Below are 27,304 nucleotides of genomic sequence, written 5' to 3'. Positions count from 1 at the left end.
TCCTCTTCTCTCATCTTTCTTTCTTTCTTTTCTTTTTTTTTTTTTTTAAAGATTTTATTTATTTATTTGACAGATCACAAGTCTGCAGAGAGACAGGCAGGGAGGGTGGGGGCGGAAGCAGAGAGCCCGAAGCGGGGCTGGATTCCAAGACTCCGGGATCATGACCTGAGCCGAAGGCAGAGGCTTTAATCCACTGAGCCACCGAGGCGCCCCTTCTCGCCTCTTTCTTGTAAAAGATTGTATTTAAATTCTGGATGCACTTGTTACATTTGTGGTGCCTTAGAATCAGTGGGATAGTCTGTTAGACTAGTTTTTTAAGTAAGTGAAGAAAAAGATTGAATGAAACATTTCATTTTACAGACATACAGTCTCCTGATGCTGAATATGTAGATTTGCTCCTTAATCCCGAGCGCTACACGGGTTACAAGGGACCAGATGCTTGGAAGATTTGGAATGTCATCTATGAAGAAAACTGTTTTAAGTATGTGTCATTTTCATTTAGAAAGTCCACAGAGTGATTTTTATTTATATATCAACAAATCAACAAATCATAATGACTCTAAATTGCAAATCACATTGACTGTGCTAAAGGATGTATTTGGACATAGAAACATTCTTACTCATTAATCCAGTTCTTCTCTGGGAAAACACATGGACATGAGTTTCAACAAATATTTTTTTCTTCTTCAAATGACACAGACGTAGAAAAATAAATAAAAAATTATTTAAAAAAAATAAAGTAAAAGACGTAGAAAAAAATAAAAGACAGTGACTAGTATAGGACTTTGATGGGAGTCTTGTAGACATTTCACAGATGTTCTTTCAGTGGATTATATAATCTCTTTTACAGATGAAATAACCGGGAGCCAGCCAGGTTGACTTCATTTCCCAGGATCCTAAACTTAGTAGTAGAGAATAAGTGACCCCTAAATCTTTTTTTGGTGCTCTGCATTCATCTTTCTGAGGCTCCGGTTATTTTACCTGCTTTCAAGTTTAAGTTAGGTTAATTTCAGAGAATAATTACAATAGGTAACACTTGAACACTCACTGTGTGCCAGACCTGTGCTAAGTATGTACAGTAAGTATGTACAGTAAGTGGTATGTACATTTTCTCTTTTAGTCCCTGCAATAGCCCTTGTCACTGTTGTAGTCGTCACTGTTTACAGGGGGAGAAACTTGAGACTTGGAAGGGTTAAATGATTTTTCCAGTGTCAAAAGTCTAGTAAGTGGAAGAACCCACTTTGTATTCTTTACTGCTACCATGGAAATAGTCAATTTGATCACTGTGTGACTGGGACATGCTTCAAGTTTACATGCCTCTTGGAAGCCTCTGGCCTCTAACCAATGTGCTTATTGGTTTTTGGAAGGAATTTATGTGTGCATTTGCATTATACTGTCTCAGAGATGGGGGGAGTTCTGGGAAAATGGAGTTCATAGATACGGTAGTAATACATTTCACTTTGCGTAAGTCAAATATAAGGGATAAGCAGTTATGCTTATACCAGAAAAATGCCAGTTTCTTTTTTTTGACTTGAAGAACTTCTCCAGTTTTAAAGTGGATAATTTTCATTATTTACTCATTTCTGCCATGTGTTTCATTTAAATTCCCTGGTTTATTATTAAGAATGTTTGACTTAATTGGCTTACTTTTTTTTTTTTTTTAAGATTTTATTTACTTATTTGACAGGGAGAGAGAGAGAGACAGCTAGAGAGAGAACACAAACGGGGAGTGAGAGAGGGAGAAGCAGTCTCCCCGCTGAGCAGGAAGCCAGACACGGGGCTCAACACCAGGACCCTGGGATCATGACCTGAGCCGAGAGCAGGCGCTTAACAGCTGAGCCACCCAGGCGCCCCTTAATTGACTTACTTTAAGGTTTTTGTTTTCTTTTGCTTTGCTTTAGATTTTATGTTTAAGTAATCTCTAGACCCAACTTGGGGCTCTAACTTACAACCCCAAGATAAAGAGTTGTATGCTTTACTGACTGAGCCTGCCAGGCGCCCCGAAAGGGTCTTTTTTTTTTTAAATGTGAACTAAAATAGACTCAACTGAAGCATTTGTTATATTTTACATTTGTATTATAGTTATTTCTTAATTAATTTATATCATGATTCCCAGTATAAATATTTCTAAAATATAAATATATGAGGCACAAAACTGAGTATGGTAAAATACAGCTTACATGTTCTGTTCTCAAAGTGTCTCAAGTTGTGCAAGTTCGTAAAATTGAAATTGCAGACAAAGCAATCCCTACACTTTAGTAATGTTACTAATGAATATTTAGTTTGAGATTTAAAGGCACTTAAGTGACATTAAAAAATTTTTTTTTTTACTTTAGTGACATTTTAACTCCTTTTTTCATATTAAAAAAATGCCTTTTACTGAAATCCCAACAGACTTGGTGGCCACAGGATCAGTTGACATATCTAAGATTTACGAAGTGGAAAATAATCTGTCCAGTGTGTTTTTTCCCTTTTTATTTTCGTGCTTTGGGTGTTTATATTTCTTGTTTGTCTTTCAGTCAGGAGTGCACTTTGTGCCACATGCAAACACACATATGTGTACATGCATATATGTATATATAACATATTTAAAAATATTAGTGACTCTAGGAGAAGAGCTTGACTCAATATTGTCTTCCTTTGGTTTGAGGAAGTGATTAAGAAATGGCTTTCTGGCTGCTACAATGGGAAAAGATCAGAAACTATTGCTAAGACAAATAACAACCACCCTCCCTTAAAGCAATTTGAGAACACTAAATGTTTTATAAGCTCAATAAAACAGTTTGATTTTGGATGTAGTCATTAAGCAGCTCTCTGAGATAATTTCACTTTTACTTAGATAATTATAACAAGATAGGTAACATAATTATATTTTACAGTTTAATTCTTTTGTTTCTAGGCCACAGACGATTAAAAGACCTTTAAATCCTTTGGCTTCTGGTCAAGGTGAGTTATTTATTTGCACTGTTATATTATTTATCAGCCAGTGAACTTTGGTTAGAAGGAAGAGGAAGGCCAGATAAGGGTTTTGGCAAGAGCATTTAAGGTCATATATTCCTGTTTCCATAGAAGTTATGCCTCACCCTTACTGGAAGTAACCCCTCTCTCCTCATAAAGTGATCTTACGTCATGTTTTGTATCTCTTACCACCTTTCCACTGGCATTATTTTACTATTATGCATCTATTGATCTACCCTAGCACTCTGGGTATTTGGGGAGTATTTATTGGTTTCATCTCTTAATAGAGAGCCTGACACATAACAGATGGAGTTGTTTGTTAAGTGAGTGAGTGATGAAAACTGCTTTCCTCGTTTAATGGTCTTGTCTGCAGTTGGGAAGATCACTGTTCCTTCAGCAAATGATTATCCTCCATTTACTGTGCGGTAGGCGCGGTGCAGAGGCAGAGGGGGTGTGAAATTGCACCTCAGAAACCCTGCTCAGTCTGTAATAGGCAGAATGGTTTGTTGAATAAACCATTTCAGTGCTATGATTTCAGACTTTTTGCTTAGGAAATATATATCCCTGTTCTCATAATATGTGCTTACTGATGAAATCTTTGGTGTGCTTTTAGCAAATGTGTGAGTTTTTCATTTTTAAAATTTATTTGAAAAGCTGCTGATCTCATATAGTCAATAAACATAAATTTCCTCCTGGAAAGCAATGAGATTGCATCATTCCCTAAATGTTGGCAGCCTAGGCTTTCTTAGATTAGAAATGAAAGAACATCTTTAAAGAAGAGTTTGGGTTTATCTGAGTCACATATGGTAACCCTTTGGAAGCTATTGATTTAATATCAGATGAGTGCGAATTCCTAGGTAAGGGGTGATCCTCAGTATGAACTCACATTATGATCTGATTAATTAACTACCCTTACTTATCATGAAGATAAATGGGAACAATTTAAGTATTTATCATTAAGGAACTGTAATGATTCATAGTATGTTCATGGAGTAAAATATACCACTAGAAATGTTGCTGAAAATTTGTATTCATTTAGGTCAGTAATGACCAATAGCACATTGAAGAAGAGAAACGGGTATCAAATAGTATGTATATTTTTGTAAAAACATACTTAATATAATATCTAAATGTCTATATGAGAAGAAAAAGGACATTTACCAAAGCATAAATGGTATTTATCTAGGGCAGAGGGAGTTCAGATGACATTTTTTATTTTGTCTGTCTTTTTTTTTTTTAAACATGTATTTGCAGTGAGCATATGTTATTTTAATAATCAAACAATGATGGCATTAAATAAGCATGGGCAAAATGAAGACAGTTTTTTTAAGAGTAAATGAGCAGCTGCTTACAAACTGCTGAACTGTGCATAATTTAAATCTTTACAAATAGTCTTTCGAAATATTCCTGAATTAGGTAAAATTTTAGAGTGTCAGTCTAGAGGTTTCAAAACAAGAATACAATTTTTTAGCAGAAACCGTGTTACAGATTTAGAATAAATAAATGTGAAAAAAGGCTCTGCCAACCAAATAACTGGTAAGTCCTTAAGGTATTTGAGAGTACTCTCAGATGATAGATTAGAATTTTCTCTCCCTTCAGCCTGCATTAAATCCTGTATGAGCTGAAGCCACTCCTTACCCAGACTCTTGGAGATGATGCGAATCAGGCATAGTTCCTATTTGCCACTAGATAGGGTTGTGTCACGAGTGATTGCCTCAGATTTTGCTTATGTGGGTGAACTGATGGACTAAAACTAACCGTTATTCAAAGTCTTATTTTTTATGGAAGCATAGCATTTTAAAGTGACATCTGGAAGGACTTTATAATAATCAACCTTTTGTTTTGTTTTTCAGGGAAAAGTGAAGGTAAGTATAATTTCTTTATCATATATATATGAATTTGCTGATACATTCAGATGTTTATTTGGGAGACTGTTCTTCCTACTTCTAAGAAGTCCTGTTTATCTAAAATTCAGGAGGTGAAAGCACAGGAAGATGACTGCGCCTGGGATCAGGCATTTACTTCTGCAGCAGATCTCTAGGATCTGCTGGGTCCTTACAGGAAACTTTAAGCATCGTCACAGTGTTGCTCTGTGGCTTCCAAGGCCTGTGTTTGCTCTTGGAGGTAGTTATTACCCACTTTGAGTTGTAATGCTAAAATTTTTAACGTATCTTAGGTTTACTTTGTCTTTGTGAGAATCTTTTTGCTTTCTGAGTGAAACTGAAATGATTTTTTAAAAAGATTTTTCTTTATTTATTTGAGAGACAGAGAGAGTGAGAGCAAGCACAGTGGGGGAGGAGGGGAGAAGCAGCTCCCCGCTGAGTCCGACATGATCCCAGGACCCTGAAATCATGACCTAAGTTGAAGGCAGAGGCTCCACTGACTGAGTCACCCGGGTGCCCTGAAATGATTTTTCTTATTCTTAAGGCCATGTGTTTAACCATAGGAAAAGACAAAGCAGTACTTAGCTTTAGTCCAGCCAGATGAAATTGCTAAAATGTGAAGTATCCCTTTCCTCTTTGGAGAGGAACTTTAGTTTCTTCTTGAACATTAGTTTACAAATTGCATTTGTGGGATGCCTGGGTGGCTCAGTGGGTTAAAGTCTCTGTCTTTGGCTCCCAGGACCCTGGGATAGAGCCCCGCATCAGGCTCTCTCTGCTCAGCAGGGAGCCTGCTTCCTCCTCTCTCTGCCTGCCTCTCTGCTGCCTTGTGATCTCTGTCTGTCAAATAAACAAAATCTTTAAAAAAACAAATTGCTTTTCTATTCTGTCTAAATAACAGAATACAAATGTCTGATAATACTGGATTTCTTAAAATTATACTTTATATTATAGAAACAATAACAGCTTAGTAAAATACTGGATCAGAACTATACTAGTTGGAACAGAAATTCTTTAGTAGAAGATTATTCTTCCAAAGATGCCTTATATTTTATTACTGTTACTAATGATCCTATAATTTTCAAAGGTTCCCCCCCGCTTCCTTACAATTTTTAGTTTTGAGAGATTTTATTCTACCTTGGGTATTCCTAGCTATGTTAGAGGATATTGTTTCAGTTTTTCAATACTATTTATAAAGATCTCATCCTGTCTCTTATTGTCAGAGAAACAGTTGTTAACTTGTGGAGTCTATCTTTAGAGAAATCATCTTGTTTATGAGTATATTTATAATTTTTCATTTTGGTCAAATTTGAAAGCGTTATCCCTGACAGCTAACTTATCAGGTGACTTTACTCCTTTTTCCCCTGATTCATGGTCCCAAACTTGAAAAAAAACAAGAAAAAACTCTGAAGGTTGTTCTTTTGTTTTTGTTTTTTTAAGATTTATTTATTTATTTGAGAGAGAGAGAGAGTTTGTGCGTGCCTGGAGAAAGGGAGAGGGATAGGGAGAAAGTGTCTTAAAGAGGAGACTCCCCACTGAATGTGGAGCCTGACACTGTTCAGTCTCATGACTCCGAGATCAGACCTGTGATGAGACCAAGAGTCAAAGGCTTAACCAACCACCAACCAGGTTCCCCAACTTTGAAGGTTTTAATAAGGAGACAAATCACTTGGAATCCCACAACACCAAGATAATTGATAATGGTAATGGCTAAGACTACACGCCAGTACTCTTCCAAGCAGTTTACAAGTATTATTTCATTTAATCCTTCCAACATTCTCAGGAGGTATTACTTTTATTTCATTTTGTAGACAAGGAAAATGAGGGCCAAAGAGGTTTAGCAACTCAGCTAAATCACGTATGACTTATAAGTAGCACAGTTGGAATTGAAATTAGTCAGTTTGGCTCCAAGGTCTGTGTTCTCAGTCACTACCTCATAATGCTTCTCCGTTAACATTGTGATAATTTTTTTTTTTTTAAATCTTATTTATTTATTTGTCAGAGAGAGTGTGTGTGCAGGCAGAGGGAGAAGCAGGCGTGTTGTGGGACTCAATCCCAGGACTCTAGGATCATGATCTGAGCCCAAGGCAGATGCTTAACCAACAGCCACTCAGACATCCCAACATTTTAATAATTACGATTATTTACATGCATGTATGTTTATACTAGATATATTTGTAGTTGTGTATATTGTTATCCCCATGTCTGCATGCTTCCTTAGCCTATGTTTGGGTCAGGCCTCTCTAACAAAATACCATAGACTGGGTGGCTTAAATGACTTCATTTTCTCACCGTTCTGGAGGCTGGGAAGTGTAAATCAAAGCACCAGCCAGCAGATTTTATTCTTCCTAAGGGCTCTCTTCCTGGCTTGCAGATAGCCAGCCTTTCACGGTGTCCTCAGTGGTAGAGAAAGAGCTCTGGTCCTTTCACAGGCCTGTGAAGACACTAATCCCATCATGGGACCCTACCCTCCTAACCTCATCTAAACCTAATCACCTCCAAAGGCCCCACCTCCAAATACCATCCCCTGAGGGCTTAGATCTTCAACACGTGAATTTTTTCTGGAACAGTCTAGACTTCTAGAAATGGGTTTACTGGATCAAAGGTTATGGACATTTTAGGCTCCTGACTCCATTTTGTCACTGAGAGAATGTGTGACTTTGTAACCTTTCCAGTCAGTGTTCCGCTCATTTTACCTGACCCTTGTCAGCATTAAGTATTGTCATATTTTTATTTTTACTGGTAAAAGTGCTATCTCTATGGTTGTAATTTGCATTTTTTATTACTAGTGAGAGGGAGTAATTTTTATATTCTTACCATTTGTGGCTTTTCCTTTGTGAATTCTCTATTATTTGCCCACTTTAACTGGGCACTTTAGCATTTTTATTCAGCTTATGAGTTTTTTTTTATGTAGAATATTATCCTTTTGGGGCACCTGGCTGGCTCAGTTAAGCAGTTGACTTTGGCTCAGGTCATGATCTTGAGGTCTTGGGGTTGAGCCCCATGTCAGGCTCTCTGCTTGATGGGAAGCCTACCTCTCCCTCTCCCTCTGCCTGCTATTTCCCCACTCCCCCTGCTTGTGTGTGTGTGCTCGCTCTGTCAAATGAATAAATAAATAATAAATAATTTTTAAAAAATTTAGAAAAGCATACAATGAGTTCTTAATTTTCATAGCATCACCTGTTTTCAAGGCTAAGTAGCTTTCCTTGCATTGATTTATTATTTAAATTGTGTGTTCTGACATCCTATGAAACATTTTATCTGGAAAATTATGAGATTTAGGGCTACCTAAGGTAGCCTTAGGGCTACCTAAGGCAATGCTGAAGCCTTCTAGAGACAGACCAAGAGAATGGTACCAAATTGAATCCACACCAAGAACTTCTCTCCTTCCTTTGGATAAATAGCAAATAAAATTTGGAACTTTCGTTCATTTTTAAATCACCATTTGGCACAAATTGCTGTTATATATTGAACAACGTACACTTTGGCGTTTTTACAACTTTGTGACTTCTTTTTCTTTTAATTTCAGAGAACACTTTTTACAGTTGGCTAGAAGGTAATTGGAAACTTTTAAACAAATTTTAATGTTAAACAGTTTTTTCATCTTTAAAGACATATGAAATTAGTTTAAAAATGGTATGAGTTCCACATATAAGATTTGTTATCAAATTACTATTTTTAGGCCTCTGCGTAGAAAAAAGAGCATTCTACAGACTTATATCTGGCCTGCATGCAAGTATTAATGTGCATTTGAGTGCACGATATCTTCTACAAGGTATGTGACATTCACATTTATTTTACCATACTTATTTTCAGATATTCTTAAAATTTTTTGGTATTTACCTTAGCAAGACAAAATTGACATGATTGAATATTAGGCAGTAACAAATCATTCTTCAATGGTAGTAATCAGGAATGTAGGAACTGTAGATAATTTAAGGACATATTCAGTATGATCTCACCTCTGTTTACCTTTTTTTTTTTTTTAAGATTTTATTTATTTGACAAACAAGAGATCACAAGTAGGCTGAGAGGCAGGGAGAGAGAGAGAGAGAGAGAGGAGGAAGCAGGTTCCCTGCTGAGCAGAGAGCCTGACGTGGGGCTCGATTCCAGGACCCTGGGATCGTGATCTGAGCCAAAGGCGGAGGCTTTAACCCACTGAGCCACCCAGGCGCCCCTGTTTACCTTTTTTAAGAAGCAGCTCAAAATTGTGCACATCGCTTTGGAAATATTCTGTTTTGTTTGTGAGAGTTAAAATAGCTCCTAATGGCATGGTATGTTATTCAGTAGATACTTTAATTGTATTAAAACTGTTCTATTTGTGTGCCAACTTAAGGCCTAGAGTTTAACGGGTAAAAAGTATTTTTTGCTGTTCTTTATGCTTTAAAAATGCTTTTGCAAAACAAGGCCATGGTTGAGTTTCATCAGTAACCTATTTCTTCTGGAATTTTAAAGGACTTCAGACTTATCAATAATGTCAGGCGGTCATTTTTAAATTGTGTATTTTGGATTTATAAATATGTTTATATTCAGAAATTTGATTTCTGTGAGATCATATTTCTCAGTAAAACAGTGAATTTATTTTCCTTCTAAGGATGGGTTCTAGAAGATAAAATATTAATGTAGAACCATAAAAATCTATATTATGAAAAGCAGCTTTCATTTTTCTGTATTTTCAAATATATAATGAAACTAACTTCTCTAGCTATAAATAACTCAATGTAAGTAAACTGAAACTTAATTTTAAAATTCAGATTTTAATATTTAATTCTTCTTTCTTCTCAGAAACTTGGTTGGAAAAGAAATGGGGACACAACGTTACAGAATTTCAGCAGCGATTTGATGGAATTTTGACTGAAGGAGAGGGTCCAAGAAGGCTTAAGAATTTGTATTTTCTCTACTTAATAGAATTAAGGGCTTTATCTAAAGTGGTACCATTCTTTGAGCGCCCAGATTTTCAACTCTTCACTGGAGATAAAGTCCACGATGCAGAAAACAAAATGCTACTTCTGGAAATACTTCATGAAGTCAAGTAAATTACATATTTTGATTTGTACAACTTGTTAATAGAAGAGTGACAAGTGGTATCAAAGTTCAGGTCTTGAATATTCAGTTTAGAGAAAGGAAAAAATTTTTTAAAAGATTTTATTTGTTTATATGAGAGAGAGAGAGTGCATGAGCAGGAGGAAGGGGCAGAGGGAGAGAGAGAAGCAGACTCCCGGTTGAACACAAAGCCCTACATGGGACTGGATCCCCGGACCTTGAAATCATTGCCTCAACTGAAGTCAGATGCTTAACCAACTGTGCCACACAGGCATCCCAAGAAAGGAAAATTATTTAAAAAAAATAATTAAAAGCTAATTTTGCCTATAGGTCTTTTAGAATTGAGTTTTGTTTTTGTTTTGACTTAGGTACTAAGTGGCACAAATTTTTAGTTTTGAGAGTCATTTTGTAGTATTTGATACCTGCATTCTTTTCTTTTCTTTCTTTCTTTCTTTTTAAAAAATATTTTGTTTATTTATTTGAGAGAGAGAGAGCATGTGAGAGAGAGCAAGCAGGGGAGGGGCAAAGGGAGAGGGAGGAGAAGGCTTTCTGCTGAATTAGGAGCCGATGCAGGACTCGATCCCAGAAACTTGGAATCATGACCTGAGCCAAAGGCAGATACTTAACTGACTGAGCCACCCAGGTGCCCACCTGCATTCTTTTCATATGTGGTTGAACGTACTACTATTTTATGTGGTTGTTTAAGACTTTGTTTTGGGGCAACAGGGTGTTGATTTTACTCAATTTTCTACTCTTTTATATTATAGTATTCATTGCCAACCAACAGAATGTTATCTTAGAGGTATTTTTAATACTTTACAGTACCTGAAAATGAATCTTCTCTGTTTTAACCTGTAGGTCATTTCCTTTGCATTTTGATGAGAATTCCTTTTTTGCTGGGGATAAAAAAGAAGCAAACAAACTGAAGGTAATTATTTCACATTGACTTTTTTTAAAAAAAGATTTTATTTATTTAAATAGATCACAAGTAGGCAGAAAGGCAGGCAGAGAGAGGAGGAAGCAGGCTCCCTGCTGAGCAGAGAGCCTGATCTAAGGCTCGATCCCAGGACCCTGGAATCATGACCTGAGCTGAAGGCAGAGGCTTTAACCCACTGGGCCACCTAGGTGCCCCAGTTATTTCATATTTTAACTTAAGTTTTACATTCAAACTCGTATGCAGATATGAATATAAGGCCCATGTTTTTATAGTTAATAAATCTTATTCTGTATTAGGAAATTACAACAAAAGCCAGAGTCATAATCATTCTTTTCCTCTAAAAAAGGAAGTCCTAAGGCAGGCCAACTTAAGATCTAGTTTGTGTTGTGTTGAAAGTAACAAAGTATGTCACTGCACACTTTACAGATGGCTTTCATATCAATGGTCTCATCACAAATAGAAGTTATACATTAAAGGAAAGGGATCCAGAGCCTGAATGGCAGTATTTGTCTTTCGCTGAGGAGAATTCTGAAAATGGCTTTGGATAGAGTAAAGCCATTTAGGGGGACAGGACCCAGGGTTTGTTACTCATCTTATTTATTGGGAATGAAAGGTATTTAGGGAGGCCAGAAGAAGAGAAAACATGATGCCCTACAAAATAGAGAGATTAATCTCTTACCTAGAGGTATAAGCTCATATAAGACCATCTTGGTGTATACTGGCATCAAAATCCTACAAATATAAAATATTGCTAAGAAGACTTATTAATCACTCACTATGTGCAAAATATGATTCCTGTCATTAAAGGAAGGGACAGCTCCTAACTTCAGTAGATTTCTACTCTTGTTTGGAGACTCAAGTAAAATTGTATTACCATTCTCTGTTACAAAGCTAAGGTAAATAAAGGCAGGTCGCTCTCAGGAGCACTGGGCTTGAACTGATTTCTTCAGGGTAAGACAATATGCCTCTGTTTTGTATTCCTTGTTTCTTTCTGTAAGGAAAGAACCTGATTTTATTCAGTTTGCAAACAATACTTCTTGCACTGATTCTTTTGCTGTTAAATAATAGTTATTTTTGATCTCCCATCTACCTCCTACAGAAAGCATTCTTGCTAGAAATACATACTTCATGCTTATATAACCTGCCAGGCAGCTTCCAGGAACTTGGAAGTGAGGGGGAAGATACTGTAATAAGACTTTTTTTTTTTGTCTACTAGTTTCACTTTCTTCCTTATTTTTAGTACACTTGCTGGTTTATTGGAAAGTGTTTTGGCATCAACTCTTTTTATATTGTGCCGATTAGAAATATTGCTCATGATGTTTTAATTTTATCAAAACTCAGAAACACTAAGATTTGATGTTCTATGGAGTTTAACAGATAATTTTTCTGAATTCTTTTATAATAAAGAAGTAAAACTTGTTAATATCAGAGATTTACTTTCCTAAGAAAAAGTAGTTTTATGGTGAACATCATGGATTTAAACAGTAACATGAGTTTTATTTATTTATTTAAAAATATTTTTAGGGCGCCTGGGTGGCTCAGTGGGTTAAGCCGCTGCCTTCGGCTCAGGTCATGATCTCAGGGTCCTGGGATCGAGTCCCGCATCGGGCTCTCTGCTCAGCAGGGAGCCTGCTTCCCTCTCTCTCTCTCTCTCTGCCTGCCTCTCTGTCTACTTGTGATTTCTCTCTGTCAAATAAATAAATAAAATCTTTAAAAAAAAAAAAATATTTTTAAATTTTATTTTTATTTATTTTAAGTAATCACTGCACCCAAGGTGGGGCTCAAACTCATGACCCTGAGATCAAGAGTCACACACTCTTCTGACTGAGCCAGCCAGGTGCCCTGAGTTTTATTTTTTTATAATTAGCATAGATTGTTATATTAGTTTCAGGTATATTATAAGTTCATTTAAAAATCTCGTCTTTTTTTTTTAAAAAAAGATTTTATTTATTTATTTGACAGACAGAGATCACAATTAGGCAGAGAGGCAGGCAGAGAGAGAGGAAGGGAAGCAGGCTCTGAGCAGAGAGCCTGATGCAGGGCTCGATCCCAAGACCCTGGGATCACGACCTGAGCCAAAGGCAGAGGCTTTAACCCACTGAACCACCCAGGCACCCCTAAAAATCTCATCTTGTCTGCATTATACTCTATCCATGGATGGTTAGAAATAGAAGATGATATGGGGCGCCTGGGTGGCTCAGTGGGTTAAAGCCTCTGCCTTCTGCTCAGATCATGATCCCAGAGTCCTGGGATCGAGCCCTGCATTGGGCTCTCTGCTCAGCAGGGATCCTGCTTCCCCCACTCTCTCTCTTCATGCCTCTCTGCCTACTTGTGATCTCTGTCAAATAAATAAATAAAATTAAAAAAAAAATAGAAGACAGTATGAAAGAATAGTCCAGTGTTCAAGATAGAGTAGGATCCATTTGAAGGCTTCTGAAACATTTAAGAATCGGGTGAGAATTGTTTTCTGGTTAGTTGGTTTCACTGGACATAAATTACAGTAGATAACCATAGCATGTTCGATTGTTCTACCCACTGACAGTACTTTTAAGTGTTGACCTAAGAGCTGTATCCTAAACAAGGAGAATGTATAAGTGAATTAGGTTCTGGTTATTTTAAGGATCTTAAATATTTCTAATCTGAAATAACTTTGGGATATATTTAGATTATTGGACATTGATATTTGGGGAGGTCACAGATGTTTTCTCCTGTTCTGATTTAGTAAAATTCCAGCTTATTAATTGGGTTCTGCATATTAAGTTAACTTATGCATTTGTACTTAGTTTTAATTTTGCAGTGTTATTTTGGCTATCATAAGCAACCATGCTTACTCTCTGTGTATGCCAGACAGAGATTTACTCAAGAGCTGTCATGTTCAAGTGTTTGAATTAACAAACATAACCACATACTGAATTTAGACAATGTCTACAAAAACAAGCATGGTCTTTTAGAACAGAAGCTTCCAACCTTTACAAGTATGAGAGTCTCTAAAGTCAAAAACTTTCAAAGCCTCTCCCCATGATAGCAGTATTTTTAGTATCTATTGATTGTAAAAATGTAATTGCCAAAAGGCCACTATACATTTAGAAACCTTTTTTTTTTTTTTTAAGATTTTATTTATTTGAGAGAGATTGAGAGAGAGTGCTCACAAGCTGGGGAAGCAGCAGGCAGAGAGAGGGGGGGAAGTAGGCCCCGGGCTGAACAGGGAGCCTGTTGTGAGACTTGATCCAAGGACCCTGGGATCATGACCTCAGCTGAAGGCAAGTGCTTACCTGACTGAGCCACCCAGGCACCCCTTAGTAACACTTTTTAAATAAAAGTTGTGTTTTATTGATCATAATATTTATATTCATTTGGAAATTTATAGTGCATACCTGTGACTTATTTATCCTGTCTGCATGCAGTGCTTGTCCACATAGGAATTGTTTAGGCCTGTATAATAACTATTAAGTCCTTCAGAGGTCAGCACCTCATAGGACGGGAACATTGACTTTGAGTAATTTTACTATGCTGTTATTATTGTTAAAAGTGTGATTTTTTTTTTTTAAGGTCGAAACACAAGTTTAAAGAAAGCCTTAAATTACCAAAATTTACTTACAGTAGTATCACTGGGTAAACGTTTTTAAAAAGTTGGTTTAAAGTTCAAATTACCGGGGTGCCTGGATGGCTCAGTGGGTTAAGCCTCTGCTTTCAGCTCAGGTCATGGTCCCAGCACCCTAGGATCGAGTGCTGCATCAGACTCTCTGCTCTGCAGGGAGCCTGCTTCTCCCTCTCTCCCTGCCTGCCTCTCTGCCTACTTGTGATCTCTCTCTCTCTGTCAAATAAATAAATAAAAATTTAAAAATCTTTGGAAAAAAATTCAAATAACCTCCTACTGAACTCAGTCCAAAAGCACAGAAACACAAGATGTAGAATATTGTTAACATTTGGTAATAATTAATATTAATAATATGAGCATTACATTAAATTAATACAATATTTGTATGAATAAAGATGCAAGATCTGGGATCCATTAAAAATCTTTTATATAATACAGCAGTTTCAGAGTCTCATGCTGAATAAAGCATCTGGGGAAGAACTGTCCCTAAGATGAATTGAGGTCTACTTTGAATAGTGGGTACCAGTCTTTGCTGATTTATTCCTATTTTTAGATCTTTGGTTCTGTTCTCTTCTTGTTGAGCCTGGTATGTGGTTTATCACTAAAAAAAGAGAGAGAGAGAGAAACACTACATGGTCTTCAAATTGTAGGCTGATTAATACAGTGGATTTTCAATCAGAAATCTATGTCAAGGGGCACCTGGGTGATTCATTCAGATGTCGGACTTTTGGCTGTTGGTTTTGGCTCAGGTCATGATCTCAGGGTATGGGTTGGAGCCCTGCTTGGGGCTCCACTCTCAGCACAGTCTGTTTAAGTTTCTTTCCCCCTGCTACTCTGTTCCTTCCCCCACTCCTGCTAGTATGCTCTCTCTCAACTGAATGAATGTATGCTTAAAATACTGTAAGTCTGAGATTCCAATGCAAGTCAAGGACAGAGGGAGTCACTTGGTGGATCAGTTAATTTCCATTGGAGTAAAAGAAGGGTGTGTCCTTTTGGTCCCTTTTTTACTTATCCCTTAAGGACATATACTACTTTTGGATGAATTGGATTCGTTTTGTCCAATTACAAACAACATAGGACCTTAGTGTACATAGATATATACATATGTATTAAAAGTATAAAAAAAAGGAACGATAAACACCAAATTCAGAATAATTATAGAGGGTAGGGTATAGGACTCTTGAGGGGTACATAGAGGGCTTCATGGTACTTGTAATGGTTTCTTTCTCAAGATTGTTAAAATGTACATGGATGTTCACTATATTCTGTATATTTATGTATGATAACATTAATTATAAGTATATTTTAAAATAAAAGATATAATAAAATAGTATTAATAATAGTGAAATATCTGATTGTTTTACCTAATTAATACTGGGATTAAAGCAGGACGTTAATAGAAGCCATATTTTGAAATTCCTCCCTCCCTCTCTTCCACCCTCTCTCTCCTTTCTCTTTTTTCTTTTTTTCCTTTTTTGGTAAATGATGCCACTGTACCCCTGTCCCCCTTCCTCTGATATTCACATGTAATTAATAATCACATAAAACAAAAACAGCAGCAACAAAAGCAATCAGAAAAAAACAGAACGCTTCAGCTCAGATGGTGTGTGTTTGCAGATAGTTTAGTTTCTGAGTCAGGCAGGCTTGGGGTCTAAGTTTGCTGTTTACTCCATGTGGGAATTTGGGCAGCCTAAGCTCTTTTGAGCCTTGTGTTTTTAATTCATTAGGTATAGATTATAATAAATCTACTTTTGGATTTGCGGTGAAGATGAAGTTGTATATGTAGATTCTGGCATTTAGGAGGTGCTCAGCGAACGTGGATTTTAATTCTCTTCGTCGTCTTTGGTGCCCGCAGGGACCCCTGGCACAGTGCTAGGCACATAGAAGGCACTCAGAAAATACCTAGTATTTGACTAGATGCTACATCTTTTTTTTTTTTTTTTTTTTTTTTTTTTTTTTTTATATTTTTTTTAAAGATTTTATTTATTTATTTGACAGAGAGACATCACAAGTAGGCAGAGAGGCAGGCAGAGAGAGAGAGAGGAGGAAGCAGGCTCCCTGCTGAGCAGAGAGCCCGATGCGGGACTCGATCCCAGGACCCTGAGATCATGACCTGAGCCGAAGGCAGCGGCTTAACCCACTGAGCCACCCAGGCGCCCATGCTACATCTTAATAAAAATCTCGTTAAATTGTTTTTAGGAGGACTTTCGACTGCATTTTAGAAATATTTCAAGAATCATGGATTGTGTTGGTTGTTTTAAATGTCGACTATGGGGAAAGCTTCAGGTAAGCAAATCTGGTTCAGTCTTAGTTTTCATTTATTCTCTGTGCAAAGAAGTTTCTGACTTTTCTTTCTTTACTATTTCTCTTACAGATTCAGGGTTTGGGTACTGCTCTGAAGATTTTGTTTTCTGAGAAACTGATAGCAAATATGCCAGAAAGTGGGCCCAGCTATGAATTCCATCTAACCCGACAAGAAATAGTATCATTATTTAATGCATTTGGAAGGTGAGTTTGAAAGTAGTGAAATTGTTTCTGTTAGCCAAGTAAGTCTAAAACTGGATAAGTAATAATCCTTTTTAGTGAAATTATTTTACTACCGAATTCTGTAATCTTATGAAATACTTCAAGTATACACATATGTACAATCATCAGGTGATATTCTTTCCTTTTCTCTATTGATTTTTATAATTATGATTAATTACTGATTGGACTTCAGTATTCATCTTACTGAATTTGTACATTTTTTTCTAATTATTAGAAAGTAGTTTTTGTGCTGCCCAAATATTTTTTGAAGGTCCTGGAGGAATCATGTTGTTTAATATATGCATACGTATAAAATTGATCTGCAAATTCATCATCATGTAAAAAGGTTAATAATGCTTTAAAAATAATTTTCATGAAAACGATTGGAAGATAAGCTTGAAATAAGGAACTTAACATTATGAAATGTAGGTATAGATGCCTTTCTTTTTGGCCCATCATAGGTAAAGAATGCAGAGATTTATACAAACATATTTTCTAAGGACTACATTTCTTCACTTTAAAAAAATTATGATTTACTCTTTTGGGTTTGGAACAATTGACCTTCAGAATTATTCGTACACAAAAACTTAATAGATACGGTTCATTGAGAATTCAGCTACTTTTTTCATGGCAGAAAGCAGAACTAAAATACACTTAAAGTAATGAACAAATGGGGCACCTGGGTGGCTCAGTGGGTTAAAGCCTCTGCCTTCGGCTCAGGTCATGATCTCAGGGTCCTGGGATCTAGCCCCGCATCGGGTTCTCTGCTCAGCAGGGAGCCTGCTTCTTCCCTCTCTCTCTGCCTGCCTCTCTGCCTACTTGTGATCTCTCTCTCTCTGTCAAATAAATAAATAAAATATTAAAAAAAAAAAAAGTAATGAACAAACTTTTTATAGTAAGTAGTGAAAACAGTTTGGTTACACATTTACTGTTCTCACTTTTTTTTGTTGTTGTTTAAGATTTTATTTATTTATTTGACAGATAGAGATCACAAGTAGGCAGAGGGGCAGGCAGAGAGAGAGAGGAAGTAGGCTCCCTGACGAGCAGAGAGCCTGATGTGGGGCTCAATCCCAGGCCCCTGGGATCATGTCCTGAGCTGAAGGCAGAGACTTCAGAGCCAGCCACCCAGGTGCCCCCTGTTTTCACTTTTTATAGTCCAAAAGCTTTGATTCTTTGTATATTTACTAACTGTGGAACATTGATTAATTTTCAATATTTGTATACTTACACATATTTAAAGATTTTATTTGTATATTTTAGAGTGAGAGAGCATGTGTGTGCAGGGGGGAGAGGCAGAGGAAGAGGGAGACAGAATCTCAAGAAGACTCCATGCTGAGTGGGAACCCTATGCAGGTCTCGGTCTCACGTCCCTGACATCAAGACCTGAGCTGAAATCAAGAGTCAGATGCTTAACTGACTGAGCCACCCATGCACTCCAACTTACGCATATTTAAAATACATATTTTAATGCTTATGTAATTTATATTTATGCACTTTAAATACTACACGTGTGAATATACTTAGGAATACTTTAAATACCTAAGTATTTTGGGGCACCTGGGTGGCTCAGTTGTTTAAGTGTCCGACTCTTGATTTCAGCTCAGATCCTGATCCTAGGTTCATGAGCTCAAGCCCCATGTTGGGCTCCACACTGGGTGTGGAACCTACTAAAAAAAAAGAAAAAAAGAATAAAAATTGCCCAAGTATTTTAATATTTATATACTTTCTAATTGTGTATTTTAAAACTTTTAATACTAAGTTTTGAATACTTAAAAATAACTAACTTCAAGGCAATATTATCTTGGTTTTACCATGTCAGATTAAGAACTCCGGTACATCAAAATTGACTAAATGGTTTATACATTTTTAAATTTATTGAAATAAATTACTTGAAAATTTTTCTGTGCTCTAAAAATGCAGTGTTGAATAACAGAGAAAAAGTATGTAAAATACCTTCTGAGTGAAATTTTTTTTTGGTTACAGAATTTCCACAAGTGTGAAAGAATTAGAAAACTTCAGGAATTTGTTACAAAATATTCATTAAAGAAAACAGAAAACAAGTTGAAACCTGCCTGTTTCTGGACTTTGAAGGCCAAAGAGTAGAATTTCATTCAAAGGCATAAGAGTAATGACATTCTTAAGCCAAACATTTTATATAAAGCTGCTTTTGTAAAAGGATAATTATATTGTTTTGAGTAAACAATTTTTTTTAATTGCGTTAAGTTTATGTATAATAGTATTGTGAGTAAAAGTAACACTTTGATGATGTGGTACAAATTTTAAAGTTTAATATTGAATAAAATCAGGATTTTCAAATTCATATATGTTAAAACTAAGTAAATGTTATAAGTCTCTCAATTTTGTGTGAGAAGATGTAATATAAATAAAACTGTGGTCAGTGTGTTAGAGCGTTTAATAGGAAAATGCTAAGGAAGCTCATGAATATCCATAATTAACAACTTAAGAGCTTTCAGTACATTTATGGTTACCAGATTTAGTAAATAAAAATACAGAATGCTCAGTTAAATTTGAATTTCAGATAAACAATAATTGTTTTATATAAGTATGTTACATGCAATGTTTAAGACATACTTAAACCAAAAATAATTTCTTGTTTAAAATTCAAATTTAACTGGGAGCCCTGTGTTTTATCTGGCAACCCAGAAGTACATTGATATGAAGTATGAAGTAAAAAAGTATGAGAATTATATTGCAATTTAGATTGGCTTTTTTTAGTGTGTAGAAAGATACAATGACAACTCAAAGACTTAGGGGATTTCTACACATTGTGAAAAGCTGAATAGATTTATATATTTATTCTCATAATACTGTACCTAATGCTGAATAAAATTTGGGAGAAACTTTTTATTTTTATAGAATTTCAAATTTACAGAAAAGTTTCCAAGGTAGTACAAAAGAACTCTTTACCCAGATTAACTAATTGTTCACTTGTGCTTTATCTTTCATGCTCTCTGTTTATACACATGTATACTATTTTTTCCCAAGTTATTTGGGAGTCAGTTCCAGGCATCATGCCCTTTGAACCTTAAATACTTCAGTGTGTAATACTGGATAATTCTTTTTAAATGATTTTTTCCGAAGAAAAAAAAAAGTGGAACTATAATACTGTAAGCCTTAGAATAAGGAATCATTTTGAGTGCCAGTGTAAAGTTCTTTTTGAGTTTGTTGTCCTTTTGACGCTTGATCTATGTAGTCATAGGGCATATAATCTTTGTTCCTTATACCTGAGGTTCATTTCCTTTTTATCCCTAAAAATTAATTTTGGAAGATTTTTATTAGTGGCAGTTCTTTAATGATAAAAATATTTGAAGGGGTTTAAGAATTTTAATCACATGGTAATTGTGAAAGAAATTATAAAAGAAACTATACCTCAAAATGATGTGTGCCCTCTTTATACTAGGAAGTTATACCATGTTGAGATGTCACATTATTAATGAAGCAGGGTTTATTTATATGATGGTTTAGAAATACCATTTTATACTGCTGTATACTTCTTTTCTGTGTCCCTGAAGCCTGGTATATGGCCAAGTACATAGTAAGCACATGGTGGGTATCCAATAAATATTTGTTGAATGACTGTATGACTATGTATTTGGTACATCTTAAATGAAAAACCACAGAGCTGAGTTTAACAATATGTGTCATATTTTTCTCTCTCCCACCCCCAATTGAATAAGGCAGGAAAAGAATGACATTAACCTACTTACTAAGTCAATATTCTTGGAGACTCAGACTATGCCGTGAGCACCGTGTGTAAAAGTTTAAAGGACATTTGTACTACTCTGAACCTGTGGTGGAAGGGTTTAAATGGCAATTTTGTCTGTATGCTCTTCTGACTCTCACGTCATGCCCTCACCCTTTTTTAAGTTAGTCTTTTTGAAAGAATATTTCTGTCATCACTTTGTCACCTCCCACTTGCTCCTTAACCAAAAAGCTTGCTTTTGACTCTGTAGTCCCTAACCATTTCTTCTTTTGAAGTCAAAAATTTCAGTTCTAAATTCATAATTCAGTTCAGAAGCCATTTCTTATTTGACTTTTTTTCCCCCCCTGCATTTGATACTGTTGGGCAGCCCCCTTCTTTAAAGATATGCCCCTATACCCCTCCCTCAGGTTCCTTATATTTCACTCCTGGGCTCCTGGATGTGTCCTTTTTTAAGGCTTTTTTCATTTATGCCTTAAATGTTATTCCTCAGACTTTGACCACCACTTACTTCTCCCTCTTGGGTAGTTACGACTCAATGATGTCCAAGTTCTTACCATTAGTCCAGACTTCTCAATCCGTCTGTTTATAACATGTCTTTACTGTTGTCCCACAGATACCTGTGGGTCTTAAAACCATCATTTCCCCCCGCAAATCTATTCTTATGCCTGTGATCCTTACTCTGGTTAATTTTAGAGCCATCATCATCTAAATTCTCCAGGCTCGTTGCTCTGCATCCTTCCCTATCTGGTTAGTGTGTTAGCACTGTGGAGTTGATCTCCACATGTCTGATGTCTGTCTCTCCCTTTTCTTTGCTCTTATCTAGAGCACTACACTGGCCTGCTTCCCTGTTCCCAGCCTATCTTCTCCCATACACCCCACAGTACTGTCACAGTAGGCTTTCTAGAAGACTCAAACAAGGTCCTCTGACATGTCACCCAGTCGTGCCCCCAGCCACCATGCTTTGATAAAACACATAGTTCTTCAAATGTGCCAGGTCACCTTGGTGCATGCTGTTCTCTTTGCATCATATGCTCTAGCTGTCCTTCCTACATGGAAAATGCCCATTTCTTGTTGCAGACCACCATAACGCCCGCCTCTGTGAAATCGCCCTTGCTCCACTCAAGGAGTATCTTCTAATTTGCCTCTAATTGTCACCACTGTAATTACAACCTACCTCTATTGTGTCACTTATTGTACTGTATTTTCTTTTATGCCTCCTTTACTAGAATGTGAGCTCCTTAAGGGCAGGAAAAGGAACGTTACCCACTTTTGCATCTCCATAGCATATTTTTTAGCATATGAACACTTAATAAATGTTTGTTGAATAAATTGCTTTTCAGATGACAATTTTATTGTACTAGAGGTCAGACCTTCACTCCAAATATTCTTTACAACAAGAGTCAATAGATTCCCAAGGATTTGTGACATTGGGGGAAGGTCGGTAAAGCTAAAAATTTGGTGTGGTTTTGGCAAGTTATGAAGTGAATGAAGTTATGAAATCTATTATGGAAAAAATGGTAAGAACTATTCTTTGAGGGGAAAAGGCAACAACATCACTGAAGAATTTCTCGAATAATCAAAGAATAACTGGCCAACATTATGGCCTAGCTAAATTTATTCCTGTTTAAAATTGAAGGAGAAGGAGAGCTGTGTTCTAAGTCACTTCATTACAAATATTTTTTCTTAGCTTAATGTTGGAATAAATGTACTATCAAAATCATACTGATATTTTAAACTAAGGTGCAAATTCACACAAAATCTGTATAACATTGAGGGACATAATGTCCAGATGTAAATATAAGCTCACTAACAACAAACTGTCATTTGTAATTCCTGATATTTTTGTCTTTTCTTTGGTAGCACTAGGGTTCTTCCCTGGGTATGCTAGAAACTCAGGGTTGTCAATGGAGACATTTTAAGCAAACCAGAGCACCAAATAAAAGCACAAACACTTTTATTTTTAACAGTAGTGTTTTGTTACCATTTAGTGAAACAACAAATAAATACATTCATTGGCCACAGCTATACTTTTATGACCAGTTTGAAACTGACTGTATAGCTGAGAAACACTGTTAAACAATAAAAAAGGCAGCTATGCATAAAAAAGCCACTTTAACTATAAATTACATCTTTCATAAAACTACAACCAGCTATAATGAGTGGTAAGAGTCTCAAAATTAATGACCACCCAAATGAAACAATAAAAACAAGTACTGCTAATCACTGTAGAGTTACACACTTAAGCAATGAAATTCACCATTCTAATTAACCGAAAAAGGTCTGAAATTGTCATCATGTGCTTCAGTGCAGGATGAGCAGGGAATCGGTAGCCCTTTGATTTCATCAACTCCTTTCGAGACCAAACTTAAAGTGCTCCTAGTGCTTTGGAATTTTTAAGCAAATATTGGGCCAGAAGCTTATCTTTCTTTGTCTTTGGTGATGTATTATGGGAGATGTGTATAAGGAGACAAATGTAAGAATTCAGGTACCCTAGTTAGGGATAAGAAGAAATATACAAATCTGAAATTTGGAAGAATCCACAAATGCAGCTGAAAGAACCAAGATATTTTACCTGGAATTTTTTTTTTTTTTAAAGTAATCTTTGCTTATCTGGTCAAATAGGAAAACTACCTAGGGAGGCCTTAGAAAAAATGTACCTTATTTACTTTGAACCCCAAGGAGTCACAGAGATAACATATCTTTTCAGATAGTTCTAGGTAGACACCCAACATTATTAGGAAAATAAATAGTTTCTGAAAAGAAATGTAGTAACTGAAGTTGTCCTCAAAATATACTCAGTTAAGTGCATGTTACGTTGTCATGTAAAAACTAAGGTTAACTTCTGTACTATACATTTTTAAAGAATTTGGTTACAACAAGAGAACTTACAAACAAACCCAAAGTAACATACCTGTAGGTTTATGCTTCTGATTGAGTTCAAAGTCATTTTGTATGATAAAAAGAAGGAATTTCTTTGGCTATGTACCAGCCTTTCAAAAGAGTGAAAGTATTAAAAATTTCATTTGTTCCTGTTAAACTTTTGTGAAGTTACTAAATAAGCAATTATTAAAACATTGAATGGTGTTTTTTTTCCATCGAAATGTATATTAAGAGTACAAATAAAACATAACTTTCTAATCAAAGTAGAAGACAGAAAAGGACAGTTGTATTAGTTCAGTTCTGAAGAAACAGATCAGCAGACAATTTTACGTAGCTGGTCGTCCTTAAGCATGTTGTGACAACTTCCCAATGTTGCCTGTTCCCTTGGCATCTTGAGGTATTCAGCATCTACTTCTTTCTGTATAGATACTGGTAGAAAGTGCATTTTAAAATCCTTTATTACCTTAGCCTATCATATATATATATTTTTAGATTTGGGATAGGACATTCAAGACAGTTTTAATATAATTCTAGAAGTATTTCAATATTGTTAAACTTACCTAGTTAGTACCTTTGCGTCAGTTTGCTTATTCAGTGCTGGAATTAATTTGAATTAAATTTGATCTGGCTTTGCCCATTTATAAGATATAAAAACGGGAAAACTAAAGGAGGAATTATATGTCTTACGAAGTATTGCACTTGAGTTTACTGCAATAATGTATCATGATTTAATTTACCTGAGGACAATTCTGATTCAATAGGTACAATCAGCTATATCTTGTTCAGCTAAACCCAATGCTTTGAAAATGTACTCATGTTTTAACTTAGAATCGTACATTTTATGGATAATTCTTAAATGCATCTGTAAACTTGTTTAGTCCCAAGAAGTTTCTACCAAAATCTCCCTATGCAAAAATCACTATTGCTTTCTTGAAGAATCATGCTTAAACTACTACAGATATCTTAATCATACAAAATAATCACTTGACCAATTCTACTCAAAATAGCCACATAATTCTCACCGGTATACTTTCTTGAAGAAATGCCTGTGGCTTTCCAAAGAACACTGCCAGTCATCACTGAAAAGGATTCTATGGTCGTTTAAAAAAAAAACGATTGAATAATTTCAGTTGGTATTTTACAATCATGCTTAAAAGAACTATCTTCAATGATTACATATATTTTAGATTTTAAAAAAGAATGATACATTGTTACGCCTTAATCCTGTGCACTGTTCACACTGTAAAATTTTTATTGGGTAAGAATTCTGCATAGAATACACCACTGAATATACAGGCTTTGATTTTTCATAGGAAAATTGCCTCCAAATTAGGTGTACAGTGTTAATATCCTAGTGTGAACACTGGAGTGTGACTTTGGGGACCGCGGTGTACTCTTTCAGGACAAAGATAAAAGTGCAAATATGCAAATATGCATGTGATGTTCCAGAGTCAGGGTGTTTGCAGCCATCAAGTGCCTTAAGATCTAAACCTTTTCTCCCACTCCACACTTCCCATTTTACTTCGTTTTGCTATGAAGTCAAAAGTAACAGGTGTGTCCTCTGCTGAACACAGCCACATTTCCAGGCTTTGTTTTCAGTTGCGACAGATAATGGAATGTTTATGTAGGTGGAATTTAAACACATCGATTATACACGTTCATGTAAGACAATGGCGGAATCACATCTCGGTAATGCTTTCAGTTTTGTGGTGTTACATACAAGCTATGGTGATTGCTCATATCTAAGTTGCTACAAGTAAACAGCAATGGAGCAGTATCTGTCACAGGTCCATTCAGGTGGGGAGAAACTGTGTAACTGTTGCTGCCACACCCAGTCATGGTGCCATACCAGCCCAAACCTTGCGAATTCGATAAACTGCAACAAGAAAAAAAAAGGTGAAAAGGCCATAGGATGGTGATCAGAATAGGTCACATTGGCATTTTTAGCATTCGGTGACTTTTATAATATAAAAAGTTAGTATCAAATATGTTGAAATATGTTTTTTGCCAAATAATGTAGTCGCTTTCGGTAAAATGTAATGACTTTGATCTAATACCCTTGATTTTATAACACATATTACAAAAGAATAAATATATCAGAATTAGAACTTGATTATCAGATAATAATGTAGTGCTTATTAAGGACAAGGCTCTTTTTTAGGACATGTTTGTGTGTGTATATATATAATAATGTATATACATGCACATACCCTATTTAATCTTCACAACAATCTTATCAGATAAACTCCATTACCACTATTTTACAGATGAAGAACAGACTAAAAAATAAGGGTTAAGGAACTTGTCCAGTGAAGTGAGAATTGCAGAAAATGCTATTCTCTAGCTCAAAGCATTATGGAGGTATGCATTTAGGCTTTCACTTTGCCCTGATATACAGCTAATGGTACAGAGCCGCAATGGTTTTAGAATAAGAACGACACAAGATTTTCTATAGCCACTAAGCTTCCTGAGAGTTTCATCCAGGGTTTCTTGGTGGGTTTTGAATAGCACTATAAAAAAGGAAACATAATCACTCTAATCTTATTCCTTCCCTGTTCATCAACCCCTGCCAGCTTTGAACCAACACGGAATCCTGAAATGAGATGGTCCCATTTTACACACAGAGGCATTTCCCAAATAAAGGTAATATATGGGCTTAGAGTCCGATGACAGTTCTTTATAGTATAGGTCCCGCTATGCGTGTAACGCCTAATGCTCTAAGATCCAGGTTAAATGATCTTATTTACTGACATAATGGCACCCAATCTACCTTTCTCATATTTGGGTTAAAGCTTAGATTTGTTCTTGTCAATCTATTCAGTACTAATTGAGTACATCTACCTTCCTTCTCTTGAACTTCCCAGTCTTGGCAAGTCATCATCACTATCGTATCGTCTTGGATTGTCGAAAAAGTAAGCTCTGGAACTGTAATTGTGACTATTTATCATGCCAGCAGGTGCCTGTGAACAAAGTATTAAACAGCATATGAATGTTTCATTTCAACTAAGAAAGGAGGCTGAGATCTAGAATGCTTTTTAGTTTTAAGCTTTGCCCAAAAAACCCCCAGATAATTTATATAAACTTTCCATTATTTTTATAAAAATAAGGGGAACAGGCATTGGGGAATATTATGATATCATACCAAATTCTGGTTTAATCTCTGCGCCCGGAAAAAGAGTACCACTGACCATGCTGGTACATGTTCCCACAGAAAGAGGACCATTCCAAATACTATATACTCTTCTCCACTTATGTCTTCTAGATGAGCCTGTAAACAGAGTATGACAGGGCCATTTTTAAACCTTTTTTTTTTTTTTTGTAATAAGCAGTCATCCGCCACAGTTAATTTGTTTCAGGTAGGGTAAGTTAAAACACACCAACTATGGGCACATAAATCTCTAAATTCATTTTCCATAGTTTGTGGTTTTATGTCCTTTAAAGGACATAAAAATGCTTTGATGTTAAGTAAAATAAAAAGTTATTAACTTTTTCAATGCATCAGTTTGTGAAAATATTTTTTGTACATGGGTAAGTTAAAATGATCTCATTTCTAGACTCCACAGTCTGAAGAGAGTTTTAAGAGACAACTGGTTCTAGCTACTACATAGCTAACCTAATAGCACCTACTGAGTCACACCTGTAGAGAAATGTCACATGTTAAGTGCTCAGCCCCACTACTATTTAAAAATATGCTTTGGGGCAAAAAAGGAGAATGCTCTGGGGCCTAAACTTCATATTGAATTTGCTTTTATTCTGCT

The 27,304-nt window shown here is 36.0% G+C and overlaps 2 protein-coding genes across 2 annotated transcripts in view; one reads left to right on the top strand and one right to left on the bottom strand.

Moving 5' to 3' along the window:
* ERO1A (endoplasmic reticulum oxidoreductase 1 alpha) overlaps positions 1–20,133 on the top strand; it is a 46,845-nt gene extending 26,712 nt beyond the window's left edge. Inside the window, exons 7-16 of the mRNA XM_032344236.1 lie at positions 361–481; positions 2,900–2,946; positions 4,812–4,823; positions 8,368–8,394; positions 8,521–8,613; positions 9,624–9,870; positions 10,740–10,809; positions 16,616–16,702; positions 16,791–16,924; positions 18,926–20,133. Coding sequence (XP_032200127.1) covers positions 361–481; positions 2,900–2,946; positions 4,812–4,823; positions 8,368–8,394; positions 8,521–8,613; positions 9,624–9,870; positions 10,740–10,809; positions 16,616–16,702; positions 16,791–16,924; positions 18,926–18,986 — 899 coding nt within the window. The 3' untranslated portion in view covers positions 18,987–20,133. The remainder of the gene's footprint in view (positions 1–360; positions 482–2,899; positions 2,947–4,811; positions 4,824–8,367; positions 8,395–8,520; positions 8,614–9,623; positions 9,871–10,739; positions 10,810–16,615; positions 16,703–16,790; positions 16,925–18,925) is intronic.
* An 884-nt stretch (positions 20,134–21,017) lies between these two features.
* The window catches only part of GPR137C (G protein-coupled receptor 137C), a 66,878-nt gene continuing 60,591 nt past the window's right edge, over positions 21,018–27,304 (bottom strand). The window contains exons 5-7 of the mRNA XM_032344237.1: positions 26,689–26,814; positions 26,388–26,506; positions 21,018–25,422 (exon numbers count right to left, since the gene is read on the bottom strand). Coding sequence (XP_032200128.1) covers positions 25,245–25,422; positions 26,388–26,506; positions 26,689–26,814 — 423 coding nt within the window. The 3' untranslated portion in view covers positions 21,018–25,244. The remainder of the gene's footprint in view (positions 25,423–26,387; positions 26,507–26,688; positions 26,815–27,304) is intronic.

Source organism: Mustela erminea, chromosome 5, assembly GCF_009829155.1.
Source record: "Mustela erminea isolate mMusErm1 chromosome 5, mMusErm1.Pri, whole genome shotgun sequence".
NCBI lineage: Eukaryota > Metazoa > Chordata > Mammalia > Carnivora > Mustelidae > Mustela > Mustela erminea.
This window is presented reverse-complemented; position numbering and strand designations above follow the sequence as displayed.